The sequence below is a fragment of the Panthera tigris genome, chromosome D2 (assembly GCF_018350195.1).
Source record: "Panthera tigris isolate Pti1 chromosome D2, P.tigris_Pti1_mat1.1, whole genome shotgun sequence".
In the NCBI taxonomy this organism is placed as follows: domain Eukaryota; kingdom Metazoa; phylum Chordata; class Mammalia; order Carnivora; family Felidae; genus Panthera; species Panthera tigris.
The window spans coordinates 82,339,422-82,364,204 of record NC_056670.1 but is presented as its reverse complement, the minus strand read 5'-3'; the positions used below and the strand labels follow the sequence as shown (position 1 = coordinate 82,364,204).

Below are 24,783 nucleotides of genomic sequence, written 5' to 3'. Positions count from 1 at the left end.
TACAACTGTGTTTGTCCTTAAAGAAAATGAGGGAAGACGGGTTTCGCGGCAGTGAGACCATGTCCCACTTCCACCCTTGTTACTCTGTCCCCGGTGTTACTCTGTCCCCGGTGAGGACCCTGAGAAAGCGCCCCAGGTGCACGGGAAGCCCGCCACCCCGCCCTCCCCCGCCCCGCGGAGCCCGCGCCCTCCCCGCTAGCTCCGCCCCCGCCCGCCCTCGCTCCTTGCCCATTGGTCTGCCTCCGCACCGCCGCGTCCAATCGCAGCGCTTAGCGCCAAATTCGAATGGTTGTTTTCATTTGAATCGGGAGAGCGCGGCGGCGGCTTTACGCGCGGAGCTGCTAACGCCGGGCGCGTCCCGGACGCAACTAGGCTGGGCCACCTGGTCGCCGGCGAGGGCGACGGCGGGGGGTGGGGGTAGTGAGGACTGCGGCGGAGGCGGCCGCGGGCGGTGTCCGTCCCTGGAGCGCGGGGCGGGCTGTGGACGCCGGTGGAAGAGTCGCTGGCTTTTCCGGGTGAGGACGTAAGTTGCATCTGGAGGAGCAGGGGACTCAGGTGGCGGTGGCGGTGGCCGCGGCGGTGCGGGCGACTGTCCCGGGTGAGCCGCGGCCGGGGCGCCTCGGGGCTCGGGGACGGCCGGGGCGTCTGGGGGCTAGAGCTGTGGGGACTCCTCTGCTCTGCGGGAACCGGCGCCTGGAGCACGGCCAGGGCTCCGGCGAGCGGGTGTTGGTGGGAACTCCCTGGAGCCTTGACCTTGATGAGCTTCGAGAGTTCTAGCCGCGGGTCCTTGGGGGCACCGAGTGTTGGCGGGGCGGGGGGGGGGGGGGTGCTCTCCAAGGTGCAGCCCGGGGCCTGGCTGGGGCTCCCCCAGGGCTCAAGTAAGATGTGGGTCAGGGTGGCAGAAGCATGGTGATCGTATAAGCCAGCGCATTTGGTCACTTACAAGTGACTTCCTAGCTCTTGGCTTTCAGAGTAACACCCCACCTCCTCCGCGTGTTTTGTTTTTGTTTTATTCAGTGGTATGTTCCTGCATCAAGTTTGCTTCCGCAGACCTTTTGATGCCTGACCTTCCTATACCGATTACACTCAACATCTTGTTTAGAAAATGGGTCCTACAGGACGCCTTGTTACCATCAAAAGGAGCGGGGCGGACGGCCCCCACTTTCCACTGAGCCTCAGCACCTGCTGGTTTGGAAGGTGAGCCCTGCATCGGGGTGGACAATTTCCTTTAAAAGACATTAATATCCTAATCACAGATTAACAGACTGGAAGCACCCGAGAAGTAGTTCCTGCCCCCAGTTTGCTGGCGACTTTCCTACCGGTCGTCAACCTCTCATGGTTGTTTATTAGGAACTAGGATTTTGAAGACAATGTTTATATACTTTTTTTTTTTAATCAAACACATTTTAAAATTGATTTGATAAAATCTTTAAATGGAGAAAGATGTAGATTATCTTCAAATCCTGATTCACTTCATGCATTCTTTAGAAGGCCAGGATGTTCACCTGAAACCCCTCCAAACTTGGTGTTCCTTGGCTGTGGGGGGACCCTCCTGAGCAAATGAGGGAAAAAAAGTTGGTTTGTTGGGGAAATGAAGCTGGGAGAAGTCTTGCTAGTGATTTGAGAACTTCTTTCTCTCCTGTTGCTGTCCTGTGTTGTTGTTGGTAAATAACTGTGGTCCCTGTATAACAGACACCCTCCCGTTTTCTGCCGTGTGACTCTTTTTTTTTTTAATTGTTTTTAAACGTTTATTTATTTTTGAGACAGAGAGAGACAGAGCATGAACAGGGGAGGGTCAGAGAGAGGGAGACACAGAATCTGAAACAGGCTCCAGGCTCTGAGCCCAACGCGGGGCTCGAACTCACGGACTGCGAGATCATGACCTGAGCCAAAGTCGGCCGCTTAACCGACTGAGCCACCCAGGCGCCCCTGACGTGTGACTTTTTATATCAATGATAGGTCACCCTCCCTGTGGAGCCCTGTGAAGTGGGACCCACACCCCGTCCTGTCCTACCAGCCCTCTACCACGTTCTACCCCACCACGGACATTCTACGCTTTTGCTCCTCTGTGTGCTTTTGGCCAGTTTGACCTTTATGACTGGAATGTTCTCTTATCTTCCTGTGTGAGGGATTCCTTTCCACCGTCTCGATAATCATCTGAATGTTACCTAAAGACAAGCCTTTGGTGAACACTGCTCTTGTCTTCCCTAACGCTACACAGGGCGAGGAGGCTTTGGTTGTGTCTCCCACTCCTAAGCTCTCCCAGGACGGGGACTGTCTAGTTCGTCATTATGTGCTCCGTGCCTAGTACGGGTCTGGCAAGTAAAAGGTGACCCATATAGTTGGCACTCTGTGTCTAATAGAAGCGTGGCCTGGATGTGGAATCATAAGCCACAGTGGTTCTCAGACTAGGATTATTTTGCCCTGCAGGAGACCTCTTGCAAGGCCTGGAGTCATTTTTCTATGTCACGGTGTGGGAAGCTCATGCCACTGGCATCAGTGAACAGAGGACAGGGACGCTGCTGGACAGGGTATAGTGTGCACAGATTACAGGACATGCTCTACTATAAAGAATCACTTGGCCTCAAATGGCAACAGTGCCGAGGTCAAGAACGACCGATCCATAGGGATGCTAGCCGGCGGTTCCCAGCCAAACAAATTCTCAGTTCTAACGAGATAGGCTCTGTGTGTGTGTGTGTCTCTTTCTGTCTCTCTCTCTTGCTGGAATATTCAGATACCTAAAAATCAAATTCTCCTCTTTAGTTTAAAGTGGGTTGCTCTAGCTCCTTTTCGGAGGAAAAAGAATAAACGTTTTGGTATCAGATGTCAGTCACTCTGGTTATTATACAGAAGGGATTAAGTATCTTTTTATGCAAGATTTGACATTTCAAACCCATTCATGGGCGCCTGTCGGTTAAATGTCTACTCTTGATTTTGACTCAGGTCACGATCTCACAATTTGTGAGTTCAAGCCCTGCATCGGCTCTGCTCTGACAGTGCAGGGCCTGCTTGAGATTCTCTCTCTTCCTCTCTCTCTCTCTCTGGCCCTCCCTCACTCACGTGTTCTCAAAATAAATAAATACACTTTAAAAAAAAAACAAACCCAAAACCCATTCCTAAGTGTTTGCTCATATGCCATAGGTAGAAAGAGATATTCTGAGCACCAGAATATTATATTGAGAACAGAGCAGAGAGTCTATAATTGTTCAAACTTTCAGTAACAGGGACACCAGACCCAAGGAAACTTACTAAGGACCGTTTTGATTAGTTTTTATGTGGGTTTGGAAATTCTCCCTCCTGGTGCTCCCTGTTCATGTTCCTTGTGTGGAAAGACAAGTTGAATCTAATAATGTGTATTTGTTGTTTGCATTTGTAGTTTTAATAAGACTTCTGAATCTGCCCATTGATACAGTGCAGTTTTAAAACCATGAAAAGCTCTTGAGTCCGTGGCTTTTACTGTGTGCCAGGCAAACGCCAGACGTGTATAATTCACGTACTGCTTGAACAACACCGCAAGATAGGTGCTGATGTAATTGTAAGCTTTTTGTCTGTAAAGCATGGCTGCACAGACAGGAGTTAGCAAAAAATACAGCATTCGTGATGATTAAACCTCTAAACATACATAACATTACAAATGAACACATATAAACCTTTTTTTATAGAAAAAAAGCACAGAGTATTAAAAATTGTCACCGTTCTCCAGACTGTGCTCTCTTACTTGGGTCTTATAAGCAGGTATTTCAGTAAAAGGCATTCCAGTTTTGTATTCTACTGTTTTCCCTTATAATTATTTCTAAGTACTTGAAGTTTTAAAGGTTTAGTATAGTTGGTTATATACCACTTGTCAATTGTTTGCAAAATGCACAGTTCAGGGACCTTGCCCAAGTTTTTATTCCTTTCTGTTGTTGCATTTAAGGATCAAACATATGGTCAAATGATGTTTTACTTTGAAACGTTAATGTAATTTTTTTTTAAATATGCAGGAGCTTAAAAATCTTATTTATTTATTTTTTTTTTCAATTAAGGGGTATTGAATGTGACATTCGCATCCAGCTCCCTGTAGTCTCAAAACAACATTGCAAAATTGAAATCAATGGGCAGGAGGTAAGTGGGTGTTTGAAGTCTGTTTTTTTTTTTTTTTTTTTTTAACTTTTCATTTCACTTCTTACCCATTTGTGAGTTACCTATTCCCCCCCCCCCTTTTTTTTCTACCTTGTAGGCAATGCTGTTTAATTTCAGTTCCACGAATCCCACACAAGTCAATGGATCTACCATTGATGGACCTGTACAACTAAAGCATGGAGATGTGATCACTGTTGTTGACCGTTCCTTCAGGTAGGTGAGAAGTCCAAACAAATCAGACTCAACGTAAATGGACCTTCTGATGCACCAGAACTAGCTTTGTAGACTTCTGTGATCTTTCTGTAATGCTGGTGAGTGTCAGAGCATCTGAGGCTGCCATGCTCACCACTGGTTCTCCATCTAAAGTCACAAGAGTCTAGAAGGGATGATGCAGGGGACTTGGGTGATCCCCTTCGAGGATCCAAATGCAGTTAACTGGGCCAAAGAGGAGCGACAAGATCCCCAAGGGGTTTTATTTTGCTGCAAGTGTTGTGAAGCCGCAAACAGTTTTCAGTTTCTCTTTGATTTGAAAGTAAAACACGCTTATAGAGAAAGATACAAGATAAGATGCCCAGATGGGCTTATCACGAAGCGAGCGCCTTTGTGATTTCCATCTGTTACGGGCTGAATTGTGTCCCTCCAAAATTCATATGTTGGAGCCTTAACCCCCAGCAACCCAGAATATGACCGTATTCGGAGATAGGGTCTTTAAAGAGGTGATTAGGTTAAAACGAGGCCCTTAGGGTGGGTCCTAATTCAATCTGACTGGTGTCCTTGTAAGAAGAGGAGATTAGGACACTGAAGAGGAAGCAGGTGTTCAGAGGGACAGCCATGTAAAGAGACGGCAGGGGTGCCCTAGAGAGCGTTGTACAGCTCGGGTGCGGTGTTCTGTCCACTTGCGTCCATTAGACTCAAATTCCTGGCTGTAGAATCATAGTAATTCACCCCCTTGATCCTTATTCAGGTAGGTTAGTTGAAATCACACATTGAGGATTTTTTTTTCTTTGTTGTTGTTGTTGTTGTTGTTGTTGTTTTTTTGCGCTCTTCTGTTTTTGCTCTCTGTGTTTTGAGGCTCTCCTATGTGTGTGTTTAAATTTAGAATTATCTCCTGGTGGGTGAAGCCCTGCCATTTATCTTTCTGAGAGATCCTGTACCGTCACTGATGCTTTTTATCAGTGACTGCATTTTATCATTTTTCTCTGGTACGTCGCTTTCAGCTTTGCATAATCCTTAGGGTTTAGATGGTCTCCTGGAACCAGCTGTGGGGTACATTTTTTTTTTTAATAATTGGTTTATCTCCTCGATAGGTTGATCCTTTTATCATCATAAAATATGCTTGGTCTCTGTGAACAATTTTTATCTTAGAATCTATTTTGCCTGATGTTAGCACGACCCCTCTCTTCTGGTTGCTGCTGGCATGGTGCATCCTTCTGTGTTCGTTCTGTGGGTGCCTTGGGATATACATCGTGTCTCCTGTAAGCAGCACGTGGTGGGGTCATGGTTTTCATCCACGCTGCCAAATGGAACGCTGCTTTCCTTCCTGCCTTCGTTTGTATCAAATAGATAATCTTCTGTTTGTTCCATTGGCTGTTTCTTTCCCGTGCTGTTTCTGAATCTGCCTCCATGTTTAAAGGGCGCGTTTATCGAACAGACTTCTAGCTTGGAAGTATTTGATGTGGAGTGGAGACCAGAACTTCTCCCCCAAAATGAGGTGCTGTTCAGACTGAGATTAACTGGGATAATTAAATCCCTCCGACAAAGAATGGGGAAAAGGTCTTAGGAAGAGGCACTTGACCAAGAACTCGACTACCATGAGAAGCAATTCCAGACACCCAGCTGTTTCAGATCAGACCGCCCCCTGGAGGCCAAGTTCAGTATGCCCATAAAAGGTTGTTCTGTGAATTGATGCTTGAGGTCTGATAGAACGACTTTGTATGTTGCTAAATCTCTCTACATATTAAGAAATGTGCCAGTCTTTGCCCGGGTACAGATACAGTAAGCAGGAAACTGAGGAGATCACAGCAGCCCTAAGGTCTAGGGTGGCTCTGTGGTGACCCTGCAGTAAATAACATCACAAAGTGACTCAGGCCTCAGGTGCCGCAGGGCTTCCTGGGTGACCTTCCAAGTCCTCAGATGATGTCCAGGGATACAAACCAGTGGAAATCCGATCGGCCATCCTATGCACTAAGTTTTCACATAGGAGGTACTCACACGGGCTCGTCCGTGTTCAGAAATCAACCCGGGCCCCAACCTATGACGTTAGCGTTCCAAAAGAAATTTGAGGTGACCTAAGATCTCTCCTAACTACGTTTATTTCCATGAATAAGGTAATATCTTGAATGAAACCTGAAGTCTGTTCCTCGCTCCTTGGACATTAATCAGATAAGGAAGTTTTACCGTCAGTTACAGATCTTGAATCTGAATATGTGTCTGTCCTTCTGTGCACTTCAGGTACGAAAATGAAAGTCACGAGGATGGAAGGAAGTCGACTGAATTCCCAGGACAAAGACGCAAACAGGTGATGAGCGAGGGGTGGCATCCAACTTTGAGTTCTGATTCCTGTGCACGATACTATGAAATCATTAATGTGCACGTCGATGAATGGTGTCTCACAAGTGAGGATGACTGGCCAGTTGTAAGGAAGGTGTGACTGAGATCTTAAACATGATGAACTTAGACAAACTTGAGTTTGTTTGTTTGTTTATATTTCTTTATTGAGAGAGAGTGTGCGAGCAGGGGAGACAGGCAGAGGGAGGGAGGGAGAATCTTAAGCAGCCTCCATGCTCTGTGTTAGCCCCACACGGGGCTGGGATCCCACGGTCCTGGGATTATGACCTGAACCCAAATCAAGAGTCGGACACTCAACCAACTGACAGACCCAGGAGCCCCATAAATTGAAATAATTTCATTTTTTTTAACATTTATTTATTTTTGAGAGACAGAGAGTATGAGCAGGGGAGAAGGAGAGAGAGAGAGGGAGACACAGAATCCGAAGCAGGCTCCAGGCTCCGAGCTGTCAGCACAGAGCCCGACGCGGGGCTCGAACTCACGAACTGTGGGATCATGACCTGAGCCGAAGTCGGAGGCTTAATCGACTGAGCACCTGAGACACCCCATAAATTGAAATAATTGAAAACTGTACTTCTTTTATTCACAAAGAGTGGACTAGGTCAGTCTAACATTTTGGCCCAAAAGGCCCCTTTAGCATCTCACGATCTGATCTTGCAGACCTTTGGTTAGGACAGCCCATTGCAAGGAATTAAAATCTGGGGATTACATTATCTAGTGGCTCTTGTTGTCTCCCGGTCACTGCTCTTCTCCATCTTTATGTACCTGAGATCATCACATCGGAGCTCTGGGTACCAAAGGGGTCCTGCACGGTGTCACGTGACAGACGTATTGGTGTATCAGAACGCTTGGCTTATCTCCATCCTTGGAGCTTTAGTAGGACGTGTCCCGTGAACTTCTCTTCTTTATGAAGCTACCCAAGCTGGTCTCCTGTGAGCGGGTTGCAATTCTCTGGCTTACAAGTCAGTACCCGTGCCCGAAATGAGCAGGAAGCCACTCTACCGAAGATCGAGGTGCTGCTTCCCCCCTAGAGCAGTGACCTTAATGTTGACCTTGCCACTCATCAGCTTTGGGGGGAAACTAGCTTTTGAGGTTTTCCACCTACTTGGTTGGTGGGTGTAAAAACGCCAACCAAAACGCTGAACTTTGGGTTTGATAAGTGGTCTCGGATTTTGGCTCAGGTCATGATCTCACAGCTTGTGGATTCGAGCCCCCATCGGGCTCTGCGCTGACAGCGTGGAGCCTGCTTGGGATTGTCTCTCTCCTCCTATCTCTGCCCCTCTCCCACTCTCTCTCTGTCTTTCTCAAATAAATAAACTTTTTAAAACATTGATAAGAGGTCTCAGAGGTCTATGAACTGTTCATTGTTGGGATTGTGCTAAAGCCAGTACTGAAACTAAATACTGAGAACATGTGATAGCAGTTGGGCAGTGACTTTTGTGCTATGGAATATAATGGTACAAAAATGGGCTTGTATTTTGTACATAACTTTTAAGTTTTATTTTTCCTGTTTAGTCATAAGACTGTTGGCCAACTTCAGATGGGAAATTAGAAGCTGATCCCTCACTTGGCAAATTTGAGAAGCAGCGGGTTAGATACCAAGAAATCTGAAACAGATTGAAGGAAAAAGTTAAATTATTTGTCCTTGGATATATTTTGTGATTTCTTTTTTCCTCTATAATAACTCAGATGAGATACTTTCCTCCTTTGAAGCAACACTGAACTTTTATATCTTGCATAATTGCTATTCTTTGGTTGTTCCTTGCCCCTTAAAAATTTTTCTGACAGATTGTGAGGGCAGCAGTTGGGGGGACGGGGGAGGGAGGAGCCCGGATCCGATTGTCGTGCTCTGAGGGTGAGCGCCTGTGGTGTGCTGGTTTCACCTTGGCCTCACCATCCCGGCTCTCGGGTGCACCTGCCAGCCAAAGCACACGTGCCCAGTGGGGCCCCAGCAGGTCCTGTACCCTATTTCTGACAAAGCTGAGTACTAAGTCAATAATTCCGTGCCCTTGGTAGGTTCACAGACGTTGCATGCAGATGATGTCTAATTGCAGCTCTGGCTCTCTCGTGGGGGGATGAGAGAGAAGTTTGAGGAACTTCCCAAAACTCAACTGAGCTTCAGTTTATTTATCTTGTTAATGTTTTTTTAATGATTATTTTTTAGAGATAGAGAGAGTGTGAACAAGGGAGGGGCAGAGAGAGAGAGGGAGACTCAGAATCTGAAGCACGCTCCAGGCTCTGAGCTGTCAGCACAGAGCCCGACACGGACCTCGAACTCACAAACCTGGAGATTATGACCCGAGCCAAAGTCGGACGCTCCACCGACTGAGCCCCCTGGGCGCTTCAACTGACGTCCAGTTTAAACAATTCTGAGCTTCAAGTTTGTTTCTTATACTATCATTATATATTTTTAAAATCAGCTAAGAAATACTTGTATTACGAGCACTTGCCCCTGAGCGTCTTGGGTGAAAGTCTCTAAAATTCATATAAGGACAGTTTGGTAGGGAAGAGCCTCCCTAGCAAGAATATTTTAATAAATATGACTGCCCATGTTTGAAAAGACACCTAAATCACTGTTTTTTATTTTGCCAATTCACAGGAATCTCTGCATCGAGTCTCAAGATCTAGCCTCTCTTCCGACCCTGGTTAGTAGTTTTGTGGTTTTCTCCTGGGATCCTTCAAGGTCAGCTCTCCACGTAGCGTTACGGCGAGGAAGGGGCAGCAAGAACGCCTGTGTTCTGCATTCAGCTTCACAAAAGTTAGGAGGTTGTGTTACTTCCCATGGCACACAGGCAGACATCTGAGTTCACTTTTTCCTCAAGTGACTTAGAGGGCACCGTGCTCACTGGAGCATCCAGGGATAAGCAGTCTCGTTCAGTTACCGGTTTAATTGAGTAGATTAACAGCATTCCATGCCTCACATGGGTTATAGGAGGCTGACGTGACCTATTTGTTTGCCTCATAACACCAGCATCAGAATACTTCTGTTACACGTTTTGGGCATTAAATAATTTGCAGGCTAAGTGAAAAGCTAGACTAGAAGACAATTTGAATACTATAGGTGTTCATCACTGAGGAAAGACTGAACTTTCTGTTTCTTATTTCATAACTCATCGCCCAGACGGGAAGCTTCAAGATTCCGATGCCCGTTCAAGAGCCTCTGAAGACAGTGTTTCAGGAAAGCCTCTGAAGAATGTCCAAGCAGCGGGCACGGTCTCTGGTGGCTGTGAGGACCGGGTTGCAAGCAGAACACCTAATGTCGTTCGTCCCTCGGAACTTGCTGGAGGTAACTCCAGAAATACCACGGATCCTACAGGCAGGGATTCTAAGGAAGATTTCAGCATAACGTTAGTGAGCTATAAAGGAGACCTGAAGCCTTTACCCTCTACGCGGGGTCTGGAGAATGGTGCAAACAATGAATCTCCCTTTAAGAAGCTTTACGAGTCAATGAAGGAAGAGCTTGATGCGAAATCAGAAAAAGGAGATGTGCTACAGAGCGGTAAAAAATCCGGAACGCGGAGCCATCGCCCACCAGAGAAGGAATGTTCTGGTGGTTTACAAGGCGGGACACAAGTCCCAGGGTCACTTAAATCCAGACCTAGGTCAGGTCGGAGCACCCAAATGAAGGCAGATCCTGCTTTGGGAGAACAAGGTATTAGCCAGACCGAGGACAGGAGACAAGGTGAGGAGGCTGTGGAGACTCCCAAGGAGACCAGGAGTCCCATCGTCCCTCCTGAGATGACAGCAACCAAGACCCTGGCACAACGTTCCCCGCAGACCTCGCGGAAACGTCAGCATGAAGACCTGACGGTCGCCGGTGGAAGTGCGTCTGTGAATTTGGATCAAAAGGAAGGCTTCAGGACAGATAACAAGACGTTTACTCCTAGGAAGTCCTTAACCAGAAACCAAACACCCGCTAAAGTCGAAAACGCTGATAATTTTGGAGATACACCAGAAAACCTCTTTTCCAAAAGGAGGAGGAGTATTCCTACCAGTGTGGACATTCTTACGCCAGAACCAGAAACTCAGAATCACGCGATTTTAGCTCCGTTGCCCGTTCAAGTTGAAAGGAAGATTCCAAACAGTTCCGTCCACCAGCCTGAGAAAGCGGGCGCCACCGTGGGGCGCATGCACTCTGCATTACCTGGTTGTAGTTCAGTTGATACAAGCAACTTTGGGGACTCCATCAGTAAGTTTACTTAACTGTGCATTTATCGCCACCCCCCCCCCCCCCAAGCTCATACCTTGTATCTAGATAGGAACCGATGAGACCTCCCTTCCGTCGGTGGTGATTTCACCACGGCAGGGAGTCTATGTGGACAAAGCCAGATGCACCGTCTGCTCTCATAGACTCGTCCTGAAGACGCGCACGACTAATCCGGGGCTCCGGAGGGAGGGCGGGTTGTCAGGGACGAACACAGCCGGGGACCTACAGGGGCCCAAAAACGTGTTGGATTCTCCCATTCCACCCACAAGAAGATAGAAAGAATAAGCCTAGTAATAAGCATAATGGCTTTCCAGAAACTTGTGAGTTCCGAACTATAAACACTCGTATCCTGTGAGTTTGCTCCTATAAACTAAGTCCAGGGAAGTCCCTTGGGAATGTTTAAATACAGGGAGGGTGTCTCTCAGATACTTATACTCTGTTTTCCGCGTCTCCTAATAGTAGTTTGTTGTTGTTGTTGTTGTTGTTGTTGTTGTTTGTTGTTGTTGTTGCTGCTGCTGCTGTTTTATAAACCACTGGACTATCCCCACGGGTTTCTGTATCAGGAGCTGTTGTAGGTGTTTTAAAGACATGGGCACTTTTGATCCTCTCTGCAGGTAGCAGGTGGGCCCCCGGGACAGGTATCCCTGTTAACTTCCCTTTTGTAAAACGGGAAACTGACGGCCTCCTGTCACCCAGCAAGCGGCAGGGCTGTGACCCCCGAGCGGGCTCAGTAGCTCCTGGGTTTTCTCCCATACTTTTCAGAGGGGGGGGGGGTGGTTCTGTGGGTGTTCTGAAGTAGCAGGCTTACCGTCCGGGCTCTGTTTTGCAGACGGTCCCTCATGCGAGGTGCGCCCCTCTCTGCAATTAGACCAGCACGTATCCATGACTGTGTCCCTATGAGTCTCAGAAAGGGGGCATCACTCAGACAAGGGATTCTTGTTGAGTGCCGGTTCATGGGGATGTGCGGTGGGGTTGGGACTCGTGAATCGCCTATTCGAATCACCTGGAGAAGTTTTCAAGTTCACGACTTCTCACTAGGTAGGCCTGGGCGAGGTCCGAGTTCATAGGTGTCTTTGGAAAAGCCCTATCCGGTCACCGCGGAAGCATCTGTCTGTCATTCCCCTGCTCCAAAGTGAAAGCCGCCCCATCCACACCAATCCGTTTATCAAGCTCTGTCCACGTGGGCATTTTCAACCTTTCCTAGGAGATCTTTGTACCGTCCGGTTGGGACGTGACGCTTTGTGGGTTTGTCCCTGGGTCTTTTCCTGAGCTCCAGCTCCGTGAGCGTTACAAAAGGATGAGACGCTGTGGTGTTAGTTTTCAAGGGGGCTTTTCCATTGGTTTGTCTTTAACGGCAACTTGAAACACGTCTTAGGTGTCCGTACATCTTCCATTCCTTCTCCACGTTTGTATTCGTTATTTCAGATAAGACTGAGGGAACGCCCCTGAAAAGAAGGCGGGTCTCCTTCGGTGGTCGTCTGAAGCCGGAGTTATTTGATGAAAACTTACCTCCTAATACACCTCTCAAGAGAGGAGAAACACCCAGAAGGTCACTTGTAAGCCACACTCCACCTGTCCTGAAGAAAATCATCAAGGTAGGGTCAACGGTCAGTATTCTCACTCCCGCCTAGGACACATCCTTTCCAAACGCCCCACGCCAGCACAATGGCAACGAAGACCTTTTTCTTTCTAAAAACGTAGTAAAGATAAAAAATTCTAAAGGATGACTCACTCACTGAGGGGTGGAAAATGGACCCCTGGGCTTGGAACCCCGATTCTCACGTGGCTGAGCACAGCGGAGGCCTGTGAAGGCCTCTTCGGGCGGAGGCCTCCTGCCAGCCTTGCTTCCAGAAGACCACTCAGGCTGGGGGAGGGGCGGGTTCGGTAAAAACTACCAATCAGAGGGGCGCCTGGGTGGCTCAGTGGGTTGAGCATCTGACTTTGGATCAGGTCATGATCTCATGCTTCATGAGTTGGAGTCCCACGTCAGACTCTGTGCTGACAGCTCAGAGCCTGGAGCCTGCTTCAGATTCTGTGTCTCCCTCTCCCTGTCCCTCCCCTGCTCACGACGTGTCTCTCCCTCCAAAATAAATAGATAACCATTAAAAAACAAACAAACAAACAAACTACCGATTAGAAAGAATCTGGAGACATCATGACACAAACCGTAAGGTGGTTTGTTTGTTTGTTTTCTTTTAGAATTATAAGGTGAAAAGGAAACCCTTGAATGGCAACACGCCCATGATTTCCACCATCAGCTATTTAGAACTTTGTAATCACCTACCCTAGGCTGTGTTGTCCTCCTGAGTTTAGGTCTTTAAAAGGTATGGCCTCCCAGCTCACCCCCCTCAGAGGGCCTGGGCAATCTTTCATTTCTTTTCCTACCAAAAGGAGTATAAGGTATGTGTGGCTCCCTTTCCATTTCCTATTGGCTCCCAGAAATGAGCGGCCCTCCTTCCACGTAGACCAAAGGGGATTAGATGCCCACAGGTGGTGTTTTTTCCAATTCAGATCGGAGCATGCTCACTCCTCACTTAAGACTGGTTTGCTGTCCCCCCACCCCCCTCCTTCCTTTTTCTCTTAAATGAGGAGCACAGACTCCCATCTCCGCCTTCCACTTGACAGACAGCGCTTGAAACGTTTTGGTGCTTCCAGATTGAAACAGCTAAAATTGTTTAACTGGGCAGGGTTTTCACATCCACTACAGAGACTCTGTGTTGGCGGTAAGGTATCTTATGAACATTTAAATCTCGTCAGGACCGTCCTCAACCATCGGGAAAAGAAGATTCTTCCGGACTCCATTTGGAAGTGACCGCACAACCACAGTTCGCGGGATCTCCAGCTCGAGATCCGACCAGGACTTCTCCAGGTGCCCGTGACCCACGTCGCAGGTCACCCAAGGCGTCCTCGGTCTCTGGCGGCAGCAAATCTCATCACACGGATGTTCCGAAGAGGGGAGGCAGGAAGAGCGGTGGCTTGCTTTCAAAGAGAACCTCCATCGACCGGAGCCAGCATGACATCTTGCAGAGGATTTACTCCAAAAGAAGGAGCGGAGCTTCTGAAGCCAATTTAGTCGGTTAGTGTCATGTTCGCGGATGTCTTACGGTCGGTTTTCTCACTTACGGGGCTTCGGAAACCTTTCAACACGTTTTCCTTCTGACAGTGGCAAAGTCGTGGGCGGACGTAGTGAAACTCGGGGCCAAACAGACCCAGGCTAAAGCGGTCAAACACGGCCCCCAGCGACAGCTGAGCAAAAGGCCAAGAAAAGCAAACACTCCGAAGGTATGAACAGCTCCTTGGCCACGTGCTATGATGTAAGGTCGCGTTGGGTGGGGAGGTACGCGCTGACGTTTTCTTCATCTTGTTACATTTTTTTTTTTCCAGAAGCCTGTTAGCGGTGTTCACAGTGAGTTTAGTACAGGCCATGCCAACTCTCCTTGTACCATAATAATAGGGAAAGCTCACCTTGAAAAAGTAAATGTGCCTGCCCGGCCCTACAGAATGCTCAACAACTTTGTCATCAACAAGAAGGTGGACTTCAATGAAGATCTGTCAGGTAAAAGCACAACCTCGAGGCTTAGAAACCGTAGCCCTTCGATCCCCCTACACGTGAGAATGTGGACGGATGCTGTAGATGTGTATGGTGGGGAGCAGACGGGAGGATCAACGATCTAGTCAGCTCCTGGGGTTCTGGTGGTTCAAGGAAGAACTTGCCGGGTTGGACGAGAGCCGGACCTCGACCGTATCGGGGGTCGTGAGTCCCGCACGAGGCAGGCATGAGTGGTAAATGCACAGCTTTGCCTCGGATGACAGCATCCGTGTAGAGTCCTGGAGTCCGCTTCATGGTGAAGAGAGCAGGCTCGCTCTTATAATCGCCCCTCCCCTGCGTTTATACTAATCGACCGCCCCGAAGTTGAACAATATTTTACTGCTTCAAGAGTTCCTTCCTTTCCATGACGCTTAACTGTTTCTGGAAATGAAAGCCTGTGAAGAGGCCTTCCCTTAAGCATGAACAGTTGAACCAGTGTTTCCATTCTCAGTGACGGTGGGATGTGACTTCCTTATGGTTGTCCTAGATTAGCACCAAGACAGGAACCCAGGGCTGGGATTTCACGCTCCATGGTTTGACCGGTGCTTTCTGCCTTCAACACTTTTGGAGGGAGGGGAGATTTGATTCCACCTCCCATTAGATGGGGTCTTTTTTTTTTTTCTTTTCCTGCCGTATTTTTTAAAATGTTTTTGTTTGAATGTTTATTTATTTTTGAGAGAGACAGAGACAGAATGCGAGTGGGTTGGGGCAGAGAGAGAGGGAGACACAGAATCCGAAGCAGACTCCAGGTTCCGAGCTGTCAGCACAGAGCCCAACGTGGGGCTTGAACTCACGAGCTGCGAGATCATGACCTGAGCTGAAGTGAGATCAGACGCTCAACCGACTGAGCCACCCAGGCACCCCTGTTTCCTGGTGTATTTTAAGATGAAATAGTTCTACTCCTCTGTATAACCCAAATAAAGTCCCCTCTGAGTACTGTCACAATAGGATCACTACACATAGTTTTTTGGGGCACCTGGGGGGCTGTCAGTTAAGCGTCTGACTTTGGCTCGGGTCATGATCTCACGGTTCATGAGTTCGAGCCCCACGTCAGGCTCTGCGCTAACGGCTCAGAGCCTGGAGCCTGCTTCGGATTCTGTGTCTTCCTCTCTCTGCACTTCCCCTGCTTGTGCTCTGTCTCTCAAAAACATGTAAACATTAAAAAAAATACATTTAGCTTAAAAAAAAACAACATACCTGTAAAATCGCAGAACAATTGTAGCCCATTTTGATAGCAAACTCAATGAGAAAAAAGTTTTGAGTATGTACCACCCAATATGCAGTCATATGTACATAAGTGTACATTATGTAAATTATGTTCATGTGTGAGGGTTCTAATGTCCTTATGTTACAAAGCATTAAAAACCAATCCTCAGGGGCTCCTGGATGGCTCAGTCGGTTGAGTGTCCGACTTCAGCTCAGGTCACGATCTCGTGGTTCGTGGGTTCGAGCCCCGTGTCGGGCTCTGTGCTCACAGCTCAGAGCCTGGAGCCTACTTTGGATTCTGTGTCTCCCTCTCTCTCTGCCCCTCCCCACCTTGTGCCATTTCTCTGTCTCTCTCAATAATAAACATTAAAACAGGGGCTCCCGGGTGGCTCAGTCGGTAGAGCGTCCAACTTTGGCTCAGGTCACGATCTCGCAGTTCGTGAGTTCGAGCCCCACGTCGGTCTCTGGTGCTGACAGCTCAGAGCCTGGAGCCGGCTTTGGATTCTGTGTCCCCCTCTCTCTCCGCCCCACCCCTGCTTGTGCTCTGTCTCTCTCTGTCTTTCAAAAATAAATAAACATTAAAAAAATTTAAAAAAAAAACACCAATCTTCAAAAATATTTTTAAGATAAAATTAGTAGAAATTTAAATGCTCAGTACTCAGACAGTGGATTTTCCCAACCTCCCTTCCAGACCCCTTCCTAGAGAGTGCAACAGTTTCCACCCCTTGGTGTAAGTTTCATGACAAAACAGCAGTCTGTACTGAAGCCTGGATCCTGGCTCTTTAAGGGGGGGCCTGAGTAGCGGCAGGAGGAGGAGACTTTTAAGTGAAATGGCTGGTTCGAGGGCCTCCGGAACAGTCTTCTCAAAGACAGTTTGCAATCAGATGCCAGACCGAGAGAGCATTTTGATCCATTGCTGGCAGGATGAGAGTAAGACGAAAGCGGGATAACGTGAGTGTTCTGGAAAGATCAATCTTCCCTTCAAAGAACTGTATTGTGCTTTTCTTCTGAGATGATGTTAATACTACTTTCTGGCGTTAAAAGGAAAACATGGTGATGTTGCCATTTGACAGTACTATCGATGGGCAGTCTTTTTTTTTTTTTAATTGGGAAGGTTTTATTTGGACATAAGCCCCGGTCTGCCTCAGCTAGGGCTTTTCAAGGCAGCATGAGCGCACCGGGTTTCTGGATGTCTGGCTGGGGGCGCCCGGGGTGGCCTCTGTCTCCCGGCTAGTGGTCAGAACTGGGGCAACGTTGCAAGACTGAGATGTCCCCTTCCTTTATGTGATTTTCTCACCAAGAGGAAAAGCAAAGAAGACGAGATGCCATCGCAATTTCTCATTGCGCTTCTTCAAAAATGAGTTTGTTATTTAAAAAAAAATCTTTATTTATGTTTGACCGAGAGAGAGCGTGCGAGCAGGGGAGGGGCAGAAAGAAACGGGGGCAGAGGATCCGAAGCAGGTTCTGCGTGGACGGTAGAGATCCCAGTGCGGGGCTCGAACTCAGAACTCAGGAACCGCGAGATCACAACTTGCGTGGCAGTCAGGCGCTTAATCAACTCAGCCACCCAGGCGCCCCAAAATGAGTTCATCATGAATACATGACTGTCTCCAATGAACTCTGGGGAGTGATTCACTGTTCCTTCTCTGCCACTTCCTCTGGGGTCTGTGCAGACTGGCATGGTTGCTGGCATGTATGAGCGATGTGTTCATTGCTTTTCCCATATTTTCGTATACCAGGGTTAACTGAAATGTTCCAGACTCCAGCAGCGAAAGTGAAGCCACAAACAATGAGCCTGCGTCCCAGCGCTTTCTCAGATTCAGAGGACGTTGTCAGAAAAGAGTTTCAAGTACCTGATTCGGGAGAAAAACCTCTGCTATGCACGTCAGAAACTTTTGGTTGGTTTACTTTTGTTTTTTCCTAGCACTTTAATATTTTCAGTAGGAATTGTAGGTGGTATTTTTTTTTTTTTTTTTTTTTACAAGAGATACACTATTATTTGTCTATGACGGATACTCCTGAAAAAGTACCATTTCCAGCCTCTCTGTTCTGTTGTTTTTAGGGGAACTTCCTATTCGCAGTTGAACTAACATTGGCATTCAGCGAGTTGCGTAAAAAAGAGTACTCCTTTAATAATTGTAAACTGCCTGTGCACATTTCTGCTTTCTTTATTTAAAGGGGTTGACCAGCAGAGAAGTAGAGTGATCTCTCATCGTAGTTACATAAATTATTCCAACTCAAAATTGCTATAAGTAACCCAAAAGAAAGAGAATGTGTACATTTAGTGCTGCGAATCTTCTAGAAGGCCTGTGCCCCAGTGTGAGCCCAAGATGGGAGACATGAGTCTGTCTTGCTCTTGCACTGAGTACTGGTTACCCAGGGCCAGGCATGAAGGGAACAGCTTTACTCTATGAACAGTGCATCCTGTGCTGAAAAGTAGATGTTTCCTGTGCAGTTAGGACCCCACACGTCCTGTCGATAAGCCCTGTTATTGTATTATTAGTGGTTCCCCAGGAGAAATGGCTGTTTGCTTCTCACGTTTGAAGGAAAGAATGTCTGCATTCAGGTGGCTGAGACACGGTGCGGTAACCTTCGGGATCCTCTTCTTAAGGAATTTTTTTTCTTTTATCTGATCTCTGTGGATCCTAATCACCTCCTAAGTGTGAACCCGCCGTATATCACCAGGTAACGATATTCTTAGGTGCGTGTGGCTCACGTGCAATACAGATTTATGGCCACGTAAGTAGCCTCATATGCTTAGCCCAGGTGGACAGGAGGCTGAACTATTGGCTTTTACGCAATATCTCATAAGGAAAAAATACCAGATCGGCACAACATACTGAACAGAGTAGATTTCTCACGCGTGTTTTTATTTCCTGTAGGAGAGAATGTATTCCCCGTGACTCAGAATGGACCGCAAGAGCCGTCTGATAAAAGCCTCGCGAGCCCTGTCCTCAGACGTCAGAGTATCAGAGTAAATGTGAACATTGAGAAAACTCCGGGATCGGGGGCTCCGAAGGCCACGTCAAGCGCCAACAGGCTTCGAAGGTCCGTGGGGCCCAGAAGTATACAGATGCCAGGAGCAGGGCGCAAGGACGAGGAAGCCAAGATGGACGCTGTGGAGAATGCTCCGGGACGACTTCTGAGGAAGACCCCGCAACGAGAACAGAAACCGGAGGGAGCAGCGAAGGAACAGGAGAGCTATTTTGAAGCGAGTGAGAACGATACTGAACCAAAGGAAAATTCTGAAGAGGTGGTCGCAGTGAGGAGATCGAGAAGATATTCAGAGCAAAACCAGGAACCAGCTGCAGACCTGACCCCCCTCAAAACATGGCAAGACACAGAACCCAAGGAAGACCTGGGAGGCATCCAAGGTCTCCTCCGCACGCCCATTCGTGCGCTAGAACCAAAGGAGGCTGAGAATAAAACCGCAGAAAAGCGCCAGAAATCTTCAAAGTTGGAACTAGCTGGCACACCAGCCGCAATGAGCGTACAGCTTGAGACCCCTCCCCAGAAAGTGGACCTGGAGGAAGGGCCCCTGGCTCTCGGGAAGCCCATCCAGATGCCAGGAGGAAGCACACACTCACACGGAGAACCTGCAGGTGGTGATAAAAACAGCGGATTGTTTAATAGAACTCCAGAGCAGAAGCTGAGCCCTGCAGAAAAAGTACCTGGAAGCAAGAGGCGGCCAAGAACACCCAAGAAAAAGAATCATTCTCTAGAAGACCTGGCTGGACTCAGAGAGCTCTTTCAAACCCCAAGCCACACAGATAAACCAATGACTGGTGACCAAACCACCAAAGCACCCTGCCAATCTCCGCTACCAGGACGAGGCAACACGCCAGCGAGTCAAAAGAGGCGGCTCGAGACCCCTCCGCAGAAAGTGGGCCTGGAGGAAGAGCCCTCTGCTCTCAGGAAGCCCACCCAGATGCCAGGGGAAAGCACAAACTCACACAGAGAACCTGGAGGTGATGATGAAGACATCAACTTGTTTAACAAAACTCCAGGGCAGAAACCAAATCCTGCAGTAACTAAAAGCAAGAGGCGGCCAAGAACACCCAAGAGAAAGGCCCATTCTCTAGAAGACCTGGCTGGACTCAGAGAGCTCTTTCAGACCCCAAACCACACAGATAAACCAATGGCTGATGCCCCAACTACCAAAGCACCCTGCAAATCTCCCCTAGCAGAGCTAGTCAACACACCCGCAAGTCGCAGGAGGCTGTGCAAGACCCCTCCGCAGAAAGTGGACCTGGAGGAAGAAGCCTCGGCTCTCCAGAAGTCCACCCAGATGCCAGGGGAACGCCCACACGAACACAGAGAGCCAGTAGGCGGTGATGAAGACATCGGATTGTTCAAGGAAACCCCAAAGCAGAAACTGGACCCTGCAGAAAATGTAGCTGGAAGCAAGAGGCGGTCAAGAACACCCAAGAAAAAGGTCCAGTCCCTAGAAGACCTGGTTGGCCTCAAAGAGCTTTTCCAAACCCCAGAGCACACTCCAGACCCTGTGACTGTTGACCAAACCACCAGAGTTCCCTGCAAATCTCCACAAGCAGAACCAGTCAACACGCCAGCAAGTAGAAATAGGCGGCTCAAGACCCCTCAGAAAGTGGACCTGGAGGAAGAGCCCTCTGCTCTCAGGAAGTCCACCCAGATGTCAGGGGAAAGCCCACACGAACACAGAGAGCCAGTAGGCAGAGATGAAGACATCGGATTGTTCAAGGAAACCCCAAAGCAGGAACTGGACCCTGCAGAAAATGTAGCTGGAAGCAAGAGGCGGCCAAGAACACCCAAGAAAAAGGTCCATTCTCTAGAAGACCTGGATGGACTTAGAGGGCTCTTCCAAACACCAGACCACACAGATAAACCAATGACTGGTGACCAAACTACCAAAGCACCCTGCAAATCTCTGCCAGCAGGACCAGGCAACACGCCAGCGAGTCAAAAGAGGTGGCTCAAGACCCCTCCGCAGAAAGTGGGCCTGGAGGAAAAGCCCTCTGCTCTCAGGAAGCCCACCCAGATGCCAGGGGAAAGCACAAACTCACACAGAGAACCTGGAGATGATGATGAAGACATCAACTTGTTTAACAAAACTCCAGGGCAGAAACCAAATCCTGCAGTAACTAAAAGCAAGAGGCGGCCAAGAACACCCAAGAAAAAGGCCCATTCTCTAGAAGACCTGGCTGGACTCAGAGAGCTCTTTCAGACCCCAAACCACACAGATAAACCAATGGCTGATGCCCCAACTACCAAAGCACCCTGCAAATCTCCCCTAGCAGCGCTAGTCAACACACCCGCAAGTCGCAGGAGGCTGTGCAAGACCCCTCCGCAGAAAGTGGACCTGGAGGAAGAAGCCTCGGCTCTCCAGAAGTCCACCCAGATGCCAGGGGAACGCCCACACGAACACAGAGAGCCAGTAGGCGGTGATGAAGACATCGGATTGTTCAAGGAAACCCCAAAGCAGAAACTGGACCCTGCAGAAAATGTAGCTGGAAGCAAGAGGCGGTCAAGAACACCCAAGAAAAAGGTCCAGTCCCTAGAAGACCTGGTTGGCCTCAAAGAGCTTTTCCAAACCCCAGAGCACACTCCAGACCCTGTGACTGTTGACCAAACCACCAGAGTTCCCTGCAAATCTCCACAAGCAGAACCAGTCAACACGCCAGCAAGTAGAAATAGGCGGCTCAAGACCCCTCAGAAAGTGGACCTGGAGGAAGAGCCCTCTGCTCTCAGGAAGTCCACCCAGATGTCAGGGGAAAGCCCACACGAACACAGAGAGCCAGTAGGCGGTGATGAAGACATCGGATTGTTCAAGGAAACCCCAAAGCAGGAACTGGACCCTGCAGAAAATGTAGCTGGAAGCAAGAGGCGGCCAAGAACACCCAAGAAAAAGGTCCATTCTCTAGAAGACCTGGCTGGACTCAGAGAGCTCTTTCAGACCCCAAACCACACAGATAAACCAATGGCTGATGCCCCAGCTACCAAAGCACCCTGCAAATCTCCCCTAGCAGCGCTAGTCAACACACCCGCAAGTCGCAGGAGGCTGTGCAAGACCCCTCCGCAGAAAGTGGACCTGGAGGAAGAAGCCTCGGCTCTCCAGAAGTCCACCCAGATGCCAGGGGAACGCCCACACGAACACAGAGAGCCAGTAGGCGGTGATGAAGACATCGGATTGTTCAAGGAAACCCCAAAGCAGAAACTGGACCCTGCAGAAAATGTAGCTGGAAGCAAGAGGCGGCCAAGAACACCCAAGAAAAAGGTCCAGTCCTTAGAAGACCTGGTTGGCCTCAAAGAGCTTTTCCAAACACCAAGCCACACAGATAAGCCAATGGCTGGTGACCAAACCACCAAAGCACCCTGCCAATCTCCACTACCAGGACCAGGCAACACGCCAGCAAGTAAAAAGAGGCGGCTCGAGACCCCTCCCCAGAAAGTGGGCCTGGAGGAAGAGCCCCCAGCTCTCGGGAAGTCCACCCAGATGCCAGGGGAAAGCCCACACGAACACACAGAATCAGGAGGTGAGGATAAAGACATTAAATTGTTTAACAAAACTCCAGAGCAGAAACTGAAACCTGCAGACAACGTAACTGGAAGCAAGAGGCGGCCAAGAACACCCCCAAAAAAGGTCCAGTCCCTAGAGGACCTGGTTGGCCTCAAAGAGCTTTTCCAAACCCCAGAGCAAACCAAGAAAACAACAGCTGTTGTCAAAACCACAGTAGTGCCCTGCAAATCTCCGCTAGCAGAAACAGTCAACATACCAACCCACATGAAGACACGGCTCAAGGTAGCTCTGGGGAAGGTCACCATAGAGAATGAGCTCTCAGCTGTCACGAAGCCCACCCACAGGCCAGAGGAAGCCACACGCACACACAGAGAACCAGTAGGGGAAGATGAAGACATCAGATTGTTCAAGGAAACTCCAAAGCAGAAACTGAAACCTGAAGAAGATGTAGCTGGAAGCAAGAGGCGGCCAAGAACACCCAAGAAAAAGGTCCAGTCCCTAGAAGACCTGGTTGGTCTCAAAGAGCTTTTCCAAACCCCAGACCCAGGGACTGGTGACCAAACCACCAAAGTTCCCTGTAAATCTCCACGAGCAGAACCAGTCAACACGCCAGCAAATGGAAAGAGGTGGCTCGAGACCCCTCCCCAGAAAGTGGACCTGGAGGAAGAGCCCTCAGCTCTCGGGAAGCCCACCCGGATGCCAGGGGAAAGCCCACACGAACACAGAGAACCTGGAGGTAAGGATGAAGACATCAACTTGTTTAAGGAAACCCTAAAGCGGAAACTGAACGCTACAGAAAATGTAACTGGAAGCAAAAAGCAGCCAAGAACACCCAGGGGGAACATCCAGTCTGTAGAAGACCTGGTTGGCCTCAAAGAGCTTTTCCAAACACCAAACCACACAGATAAGCCAATGACTGGTGGCCAAACCACCAAAGCACCCTGCCAATCTCCACTAGCAGGACCAGGCAACAAGCCAACCAATAGAAGGAGGCGGCTCAAGACCCCTACCCAGAAAGTGGACCTGGAGGAAGAACCCTCAGCTCTCACGAAGCCCACCCAGCTGCCAGGGGAAAGCCCACATGAACACAGAGAACCCGTAGGTGGTGATGCAGACATCGGATTGTTCAAGGAAACCCCAAAGCCGAAACTGGAGCCTGTGAGAAATGTATCTAGAAGCAAGAGGCGGCCAAGAACACCCAAGAAAAAGGTCCAGTCCTTAGAAGACCTGGCTGGTCTCAAAGAGCTTTTGCAAACCACAGACCCAGTGACTGGTGACCGAACCACCAAAGCACCCTTCCAATCTCCGCTTGCAGGACCAGGCAACAAGCCTACCAATAGAAGGAGGCGGCTCAAGACCCCTCCCCAGAAAGCTGATCTTAAGGAAGAGCCCTCAGCTCTCAGGAAGCCCACCCAAACGCCAGAGGAAAGCACTCACTCGCTCAGAGAATCAGGAGGTGATGATAAAGACGTTAAACTGTTTAATAGAACTGCAAAGCAGAAACTGGGTCCCACAGAAAACGTAACGGGCAGGAAAAATCGGCCAAGAGCGCCGAACCCCAACCAACCCTTGGAAGACCTGGCCGGTTTCAGAGAGTCCTTCCCGAGGCCAGATCACACCAAGCAACGGGGTGATGCTGGTAGCATCCAGGGAGCTCCAAAGCAAACACCAGACGGAGGGAAACCTGTGAAACCCCTAGCAAGAGTCCGTAGGGCCCCTCGAGGAAAGCCCGTGGAAGATCTGGCGGGCCACCGAGACCCTGTAAAAACTCGGAGTGAAAGCAGCGTTTCCCCGTCCCCAAAGAGAAAACGAGGAAACGAGGGAGGTGGCCCAGGAACAAAGAGGCTGCGCTCTGTGACACCTGCCCAGGCCACTGCCGAAGAGAAGCCTCCCCTGAAGAAAAGAAGGGGGGCCCCTAGAGAAGGACGTGACCCCCCTGAGCCCCTGACCGCGAAGAGAAAGCTAAGGATTGTAGCGGAAAGGATGGACGTCCCGGAGGACCTGACCAGCGGCAAGAGGGAAAGCAGGACAGAGGGGCGAGAAGTAGGAAGGACGACGGCCTCTCCACAACAGGTGATGGCAGATGTCATTTAGTCGCTGTATGCCATCTCGGATGGTGTTCTCCATTCGAGGCTCTTATCCGGTATAAACCGTTCATAGCTTGAATCTATATGCGAATATCTTCTCCCAAAGGGGTCTGCATTCAGCACAGTGAATAACTGCAGACAAGTTAAAGAATCCTTTGGGGATTTATAGAGAGAATAGACTTTGTGTGGGAAAATAACAGGTCAAAATTCTTATGACCAGTTTTGACGAGAGTTTCTCAGGAACTGAGTGAGTTATGGTCATCTGCAGAGGTGCGAAAGGTGTCGAGGAAAGGTAGGAGCTCGGTCCTGTGTTGTCCCAGAGCCCATAAGCAGGAGCGCTGGGTGGGCGGGGGATCAGGGTCAGTCTTTACGCGGTTAGAACAATCTGCGTGGCCGTCCGGCTCCCAAGGAGAGCCCACCTGTCAGGGTTGTGAGGCAGAGAGTTACTCCTGCATGGACAGTACTTTGTACGTTCCGTTCCAGAAACCCTGACTCTCCTGTCCTGCTT

At 49.0% G+C, this 24,783-nt stretch overlaps 1 protein-coding gene across 5 annotated transcripts in view; it reads left to right on the top strand.

Annotated features, from left to right (window-relative positions):
• The first annotated feature begins 344 nt into the window (after positions 1-344).
• Positions 345-24,783, top strand: part of MKI67 (marker of proliferation Ki-67) — a 28,599-nt gene continuing 4,160 nt past the window's right edge. The window contains exons 1-13 of one of the 5 annotated variants that reach the window (XM_042960341.1): positions 345-515; positions 1,018-1,197; positions 4,026-4,104; positions 4,220-4,335; positions 6,574-6,640; positions 9,290-9,335; positions 9,812-10,879; positions 12,323-12,504; positions 13,655-13,973; positions 14,061-14,179; positions 14,282-14,453; positions 17,432-17,590; positions 18,575-24,261. In XM_042960341.1, the coding sequence (XP_042816275.1) occupies positions 1,106-1,197; positions 4,026-4,104; positions 4,220-4,335; positions 6,574-6,640; positions 9,290-9,335; positions 9,812-10,879; positions 12,323-12,504; positions 13,655-13,973; positions 14,061-14,179; positions 14,282-14,453; positions 17,432-17,590; positions 18,575-24,261 (8,106 nt within the window). In that variant the 5' untranslated portion in view covers positions 345-515; positions 1,018-1,105. Of the gene's footprint in view, positions 524-1,017; positions 1,198-4,025; positions 4,105-4,219; positions 4,336-6,573; positions 6,641-9,289; positions 9,336-9,811; positions 10,880-12,322; positions 12,505-13,654; positions 13,974-14,060; positions 14,180-14,281; positions 14,454-17,431; positions 17,591-18,574; positions 24,262-24,783 lie in introns of all 5 variants that reach the window. The other 4 variants (XM_042960342.1, XM_042960340.1, XM_042960344.1 and 1 more) reach the window with 4 other exon arrangements.